Here is a 7,868-nt window from a genome sequence, read left to right as displayed (position 1 = left end):
AAATCAATACTTTAAGGCAACAACGGGGGCACCAGCCGCCCCCGAGCCGAGAGGAGGTCATCCCAGCTGCTTCAGAACCGGTGTGGGTGAGTTCACAGGCTGGAGCATCTCAGAACATGTCTGTTAAAGTTAACCCGACACAGAATACGACAACCTGGGCCCCAACCTACGTGTCGGTGACCTCGACAGTAGCTCCGACTGACCTTTGACATGAATTAAAAAGGAGAAGAAGGGGCAAGACGCCGGAGGTCGAAGCTCCTAGAGAGACTGTCGCCGAGAACCGAAATCCATGGGAAGCCCAGCTCGAGGAACTCGGGAATCATATTAAGACTCTGTAGCAGAATCAGTAGACTCCGACTTTGACTACAATGCAAGCAATGATGGAAGAGACTGAACCTCCGTTCACTTCTGATCATGACCGAGGTGATGCCTCTGAGGTTCAGGATGCCTCCCATCATTCAGTACTCAGGGTCCAAGGACCCTACAGAACATGTGGAGTCCTACCGATCATGGATACAGATCCAATCTGCCTCAGACGCAATGATTTGTCCAGCCTTCTCAATAACCCTTACTGGGGCCGTGAGGAACTGGTATCGATGGCTTAGGCTGAGGTCAATCAACACCTTCACCGAGCTCAACAGGTCGTTCTTAACTCAGTTCATCGTCGGTAAAAAGAGCCGAAAGTCATCTACCCACTTATTGACCCTCAAGCAGAAGAGCGAAGAGTCGTTGAAAGATTACATCTCCCGCTTTAATGAGGAGACTCTGCAGGTGGGCGACTACTCGGATAAGATGGCATTATCCGCAATGATAAGTGGGCTCAAGGAGGGGAGATTCCTGCTCTCGATTGGGAAGAACCCAGATTCAACTCTTAGCGAGCTTATCAGCCGCGCACAGAAGTACACTAATGCCAAGGAGTTCTCTAGCTCACGCAAGAGTAACCAGACCTCTGAGTCCTCATCTAAGGGTAAGAGGCGGAGGGACGAAGCACCGCGACATGCGAACAAGAGGTCAGACGACAATGCCACTTGGGACAGAAGGCCGAGCAGGAAATCTGATATGAAGTTTCATTCATACACTCCTCTCAACACGTCTCCCGAGCAGATCCTACAAGACATCCAAGATCAGAGGTTACTACATTGGCCGAGTTGCATGAAAACATATGCCGGCCAGAGGGACAAACATAAGTACTACCGCTTCCATTGTGACCACGGCCATAATACTAGCGACTGTGTCGACCTGAAAGATGAGATCAAGACCCTCATCTGCAAGGGTCATCTGCGTCAATATACGAAAGAAGAGAGACAGACCTGGAAGTATGACTAGCCACACAAAGCCGAGGACGAGGCCACGGAGATTCGAATGATCTACGGCGGCCCGTCTAGTGGTGGAGATACAAACAGGGCTCGTAAAGCACATTCCAGGAGCACTGACCCTGAGCATTACATCCATTTGGCTGAAAGGTCAAGGAAAGAGCTCCGTGTGAGCCCTTGCAGCCTCACATTCATAGAAGATGACGCACAAGGCATCCAGCATCCTCATGATGATGCCTTGGTGGTCGCAATGATAATAGCCAACCGCAAGGTCTACCATATCCTGGTCGATACTGGAAGCTCGGCCGACATTCTCTATCTGAGGTGTTTGACAAGATGGGGATGGACAGGTCGCGCCTCTGACCAGTGAAGACCCTACTACATGGATTTGTTGGTGATTGGATGATCTTCGAGGGCGCAATTTCCCTCTCGGTTACAGCGGGAGAGGGCAGAGTCAGGTGACTCTGCTAGTGGACTTCTTAGTAGTTAATGTATTGTCCGTACATAATGTCATCCTGGGACGACCTTCCCTTAACGCAATGAGGGTAGTCGTATCGACATATTATCTAATGATGAAGTTCCATGCCGAGGGAGGAGTCGAATATGTCCGAGGGGACCAGCGTGAGGCAAGCAGATGTTACTCAGTAGCAGTGAGAAAGGGCTCAGCAAAGTAGGCCCTTACAATAAACGTGCTCGACCCCAAAGATCCTACGGACTCCCTCACCGAGGACCTTATATTTGTCCCACTCGAGGAGGCCGATTCGAGTAGAACAGTCTAGCTTGGGTCATCACTGGATTCCAAGCAATGAGATCAAATGTTGACCTTCCTTAGGAAGCACAAGGACGTCTTTACATGGTCGCACGAAGACATGACAGACAATTCTCCAGAAATCATGGTTCATAGGCTAAATGTAGACCTATAGCACAAGCCAGTAAAGCAGAAGAGGAGGGTGTTTGAGCCTGAAAGATATGCATCCATAGCCGACAAGGTATCAAAGCTCCTCAGCGACAGTTTCATTGAAGAAGCTCACTATCCGGATTGGATCACGAATGTGGTCCTCGTAAAGAAAGTCAATGGAAAGTGGCGGGTTTGCATGGACTACTCGGACCTAAACAAAGCATGTAGCAAGGACAACTTTTCTCTACCTCAGATCGACCAACTAGTCGACAGCACCGCTGGGCACAAGTTGCTCAGTTCCCTGGACGCATACTTCGGGTATAATTAGATCACGATGCACCCCTAAACGGGCAGAAGACGGCCTTTATCATGGACAGAGGACTCTATTGTTACTGGGTCATGCCATTTGACCGGAAGAACGCTAGGGCAACATACTAGAGGCTGGTGAACCAGATGTTCGCTTAGTAGATTAGTCGAACCATTGAGGTCAACGTCAACGACATGCTAGTCAAGAGCATCAGAGCATCCGACCATGTTGCAGACCTCGGAAAAACCTTTTCGATATTATAAGAATACTGTATATAGATGAACCCTCCAAGTGCGCCTTTGGTATCGGCTCGGGCAAGTTCCTTGGATTTTAGGTCAGCCGGAGGGGTATCAAGGCTAACCCTGACAAGATCAAGGCCCTGCTTGACATGAACTCACCCCGGACGATGAAGGAAATCCAGTGCCTCACCAGACGAGTCAGCGCGCTCGGACGGTTCATATCCAGAGCCAGTGATAAGTGTCTCCCCTTCTTCCAGCAGTTGAAGGGTCACAAGAAAGTGGAATGGACTTTGAAATGTGAGCAGGCTTTTCAACAGTTGAAGCAATACTTGGGGTCACCCCCTCTGGTATCTAAGCTTGAGGAGGGCGAACCTCTATCTCTGTACCTAGCGGTCTCGGCTTTGGCCATCAGCTCGGTGCTCATCTGAGAAGTGGAAGGTAAACAACACCCTGTCTACTACACCAGTAAGGCAATGGTCCCAGCCGAGACTAGATACTCGAGCATGAAGAAGTTAGCCCTCAGCCTAGTTGTCTCTGCTCAGAGGCTGCGCCCGTACTTCCAAGTGCACTCCATTATCGTCGTTACGGATTCACCCCTCCAACAAGTACTCCAGAGGCCAGAGGTATCTGGGCTTCTAACCAAGTGGGCGATGGAGCTTGGAGAGTTCGACATTTAGTATCGACCGAGGACGTCGATTAAAGGTCAAGTTGTTGCCAACTTCATAGCCGAATTCACCACTCCGAGTGGCGAGATCGAGGATTCAAGTTTGAAGACCGCCCCTGTGGTTCCTCCATCTTTTCCTCTTCTCAACGGCATGGAGTCAGAAGGGGGAGATAGTAGATGGACCCTTTTCGTGGATGAGTCATCCAACTTGAAACGAGCCGGGGCAGGAATCGTCCTGGTCACACCCGACTCAACCACCATCCAGTACACAATCAGGCTCGACTTCAAGGCCTCTAACAACGAAGTAGAATATGAAGCTCTACTGGCTGGACTTAGACTAGCCACTAGTTTGGGAGTTCAGTTCCTCAATGTACGGTGCGACTCTCAGCTCATCGTAAACCACATCTCGACAGAGTACGAGGCCAAGGAGGCACGGATGATAGCTTATTGGGCTGAGGCCCGGAAGCTAACCAAGAAGTTCAGAGATTGCGTCATCAATCAGATTCTAAGAGTCAAGAACTCTTGGGCTGACACCCTTGCAAAGCTCGCCTCGGCTACTGAGGGGAAGATCCCGAGGATTATCCCAGTGGAATTCTTGGATAGCCTGATCATCGATCGAGCTAACCGAGCTGACCAGGAGATGTTCAATCTAGTACAAATAACTTCGAGCTGGATGGATCCGATCGTAAAGTACCTCACCACTGGCGAAGTCCCCCAAGACAAGTTGGAGGCTCGACGTCTGAAGGTTAGAGCAACACTGTACGTGATTCTGGATGACACACTGTACAAGAAAGGGTACTCTCAGCCGTACCTCAGATGTCTCCGACCCGATGAAACAGACTATGTGATCTGTGAAATCCATAAAGGGATTTGTGAAAATCACTCCGGGAGTCGTGCCTTATCTTAGAAGATATTTTGTCAAGGGTACTTCTGGCCAACAATCCGAGAAGATTCTAAGAGCTTCGTCCAGAGATGCGACAAGTGTCAAAGATTCACTGCCATGCTGAGGCAGCCTACTGAAGAGCCAACCCCTATGAGCAGGCCATGGCCATTCGCTCAGTGGGGGATCGACATCATCAGACCTCTGCCTCCCGGAAGAGGGAAAACCAAGTTCGCGATTGTGGCAGTTGATTACTTCACCAAGTGGGCGGAAGCAGAGCCAATGGCGAAGATTACCGAGCAGAAGGTGTCCAAACTTCTGACAGGTATAACATTGTAGTTCTTTGGTCTTTTTACCAAATTTACCTGCAGAATGTCTGTTGTCCACCTCTCTTCCTTTAAATGGACGGCCACGATTTTTCTGAAAGAATTTTCTGACCCATTGTGCAAATAAAGCCACTTCTTCATCTTCATTTTCTCTTTCACTCTCAATGTCCTCATTTGTTGTATTCTTTGACATTGTAAGGACAGTGGTTTTGGATTTAAGGGTTTATTTGAAGTGTAGTTCAAATGTTTGTAGGAAACCTACTAGTTCTTCTCCTTTCATTTCATATATGTTTCTACATTCTTCAATGGTTGTTACTTTAGGCTTGAACCGTTCCGGTAATGATCTTAGTATTTTTCTATAGATTTTTGGGACTGGAACTTTCTCACCTAATCCACCCATGGAGTTGCAAATGATATTTAGTTTTGTGAAAAACTCCATGAAGGTCTCATGCTCTTCCATTCTGAGACTTTCGAACTGTGATGTTAGGAGTTACAGTTTAGATCTCTTCACAGTGCTTGTTCCTTCATGAGTTGTTTCCAACAAATCTCATGCTTCTTTGGTTGTCCCACACATACTGATTTGATTGAAAATATCTTGGGACACAGCACAGTAGATAGCATTCATAGATTTAGCCTCAGCAGTTTGGTTTTCTTTATCGAATGTTGTCCACTTTTCTTTGGATTTTGTTTTGGTGATAGTTGTGCCATTTTTAAGTACTATTTATTCAGATGGTGGCACATATCTTCTTTCAACTATATCTCAAACATCATGGTCCAATTATCTCAGAAAGTAGTGCATTCTAGCCTTCCAGTATGCATAATTTAATCCATCAAATACTGGAGGTCTAAAGACCGATGAGCCCTCTCCTTTGGCCATATTACCAACTTCAGTCAAGATCACTCTCTAGGCGGTGAAGCCCTTTAAGAAAGACCCGCTTTGATACCAATTGAAATTGCCGTAATGACCGCTTTAGTTGAAGTAGGAATATGCCAATATGTCCTAGAGGGGGGTGAATAAGACTTTTATAAAAAATTTATGGTTTATTTAAAATCCTATCAAACTTGTCCTGAGAAGATATGCATGAATTAGGATTTCTTTAAAGTAACTGTAATGGCTTCCAAGCCAAATAGAGGATCCAATCATAATGCTATTTGACAGATGAATAAGATATTCAATTATGAAAGCATTTAAAGAAATCACAAACACAGTCATTTTTATAGAGGATGTAATTGTGTGTGAGGTGTGATCTTAGATATTCAATTATGAAAGCATTTAAAGAAATTACACAAGTAATCAAAGACTAATATTAATCACAAACACAGTCATTTTTATAGTGGTTCGACTACTTGTCTACTCCACTCCCGGTGGATGCACTCAACCCTTGAGTGTACCGGATTTCACTAAGGAGGTTTCACAACAGGTTCACCTCAAACCGGAGGTTTTAAATCAGGTTCACCTCTAACCAGTACAACCTACACCTAGGCTGACATAGCATGTCCACATGACATAGTTTATGCTCCCATGAGCAAGGGTCAATACATAGCACCCAATTTTAGGCACACTGGCCAAGGATCCACTCAAGGAACCTCACAAGTTTATGCTCCCACGAGCAAGGGTCAACACAAAGCACCCAACTTTTAGACCACCCTGGTCAAGGACCTACTATAAGGACCTAAGAGTTTATGCTCTCCACAGAGCAAGGGTCAACACAAAGCACCCATCACGTACACTCCCACCGGAGGCCTCCTACGAGGGCTTGAAAGGGGTGAGAAGCACCTTAGACCCAATTCTAGAAAGGAATAATCACAAGGGTCCTCTAGACTCTAATAACTTACAAATAAGTGGATGAGCCCCATTCAGTGCATTGATGAAGATCTCCTCCTTTGATGACGAAGAATCTTCAGCTCCCTTGAACGGCAACACAAAAGATATACTAATACATGGCGACGGGTTGGGTCAAGGTTATAATGGAATCCTACTTTATTAGATGTTTTCCTATAAGAGAGATAGAGCGATTCCAATCATCTATGCATTCAAGGCATCCCAGCTTAATGATTTGCCATTAAGGTGGTAGCTATAGGATCCTTGAATGTGAAAATTCATTCCCCAATCCACTCTATTGAATGTCAATGATGAGGGTGGATTGGAGGATGAACTCTCATGAGAGAAAAAGGCTTAGGGTATATGATATAGAGCTAAACACACAAAAGCACACTCTCTTTTTCTCTACCAGCAACTAAGGACAAGCTCTCTATAAATAGGCAAAAGGTTCCAACGGATATAAAATGGTCACATTTATGACAGAGTTTGATATCATCGAGTAGGGTCGATATTATCGAGCATATACTCTCGATCATATTGACTAGCCGCTCGATGACACAAACTCAAATGTCAAACACTTTTGAAATATTTTTCCAGCTGGTCGAGGAAATCGAACATGCGTCGATCTCATCGGATTTCGAAAAGAATCGATTCCTCGACATTTGAAAATGAGAGAGACTTGCCTTTGAAATATTTCAGGTCAAAAGTATGATCGAGGCACACTCAATATCATCGGAATTTAAATGTCGATGATATCAATAGCCGTGTCAATGTATCGATAAATCCAAAGGATTTTTCAGTAAGCTTGCTGGACAGTTTATATCCATTCTCAATGCAATCGACCTAGGCTCGATATGATCGATATTTGAATATCGATTCTATCGAGTGACCCTCGATCTAAAGATAAAACAATCTGAAAATATTGCTGGATAACAGAGTGTCCAATCCGATATCATCGAAGGGCTTTCGATAACATCAAAATTTGAATTCCGAGGATATCAAGGAGTACTTCGATATATCGAAGTTTTCATGATTTTCCTTAGCAGAACATTGGACACAACATATATGATGTCGATTTTATCGAGTCAACTTCGATAGACTCGAGATTCAAATATCGATGATATCGATACATCGATAATTCTGTCCAGAGATATATGTGGTTGCTGGACATATTATGTCCTCATTTCAGTAATATTGAGTGAGCTTCGAGGACATCTACAATACTGTTCGATTACATCGATCAGTTTATCAATAAATCAACAGAGGTAGAAAACTTAGATATTTTTCTGAAGTTTGAAAAAGTTTTCTAACCCAAAAATCCTATGATATCCTAATCAATTTGAAGGGTTTTAATTACCTGGTGTTTTGGGACATGGGATGTGAGGCTAAAAGTTACTTGTGGCAAGTTCAGACATATAT

At 45.1% G+C, this 7,868-nt stretch overlaps 1 protein-coding gene across 1 annotated transcript; it reads left to right on the top strand.

Moving 5' to 3' along the window:
- The first annotated feature begins 426 nt into the window (after positions 1-426).
- On the top strand, positions 427-1,326 carry LOC131254986 (uncharacterized). The gene has a single exon (XM_058255688.1). The coding sequence runs from the start codon at positions 427-429 to the stop codon at positions 1,324-1,326; it is 900 nt and encodes a 299-aa protein (XP_058111671.1).
- The last annotated feature ends 6,542 nt before the right edge of the window (positions 1,327-7,868 follow it).

The sequence above is a fragment of the Magnolia sinica genome, chromosome 9 (assembly GCF_029962835.1).
Source record: "Magnolia sinica isolate HGM2019 chromosome 9, MsV1, whole genome shotgun sequence".
Classification (NCBI taxonomy): Eukaryota; Viridiplantae; Streptophyta; class Magnoliopsida; order Magnoliales; family Magnoliaceae; genus Magnolia; species Magnolia sinica.
This window is presented reverse-complemented; position numbering and strand designations above follow the sequence as displayed.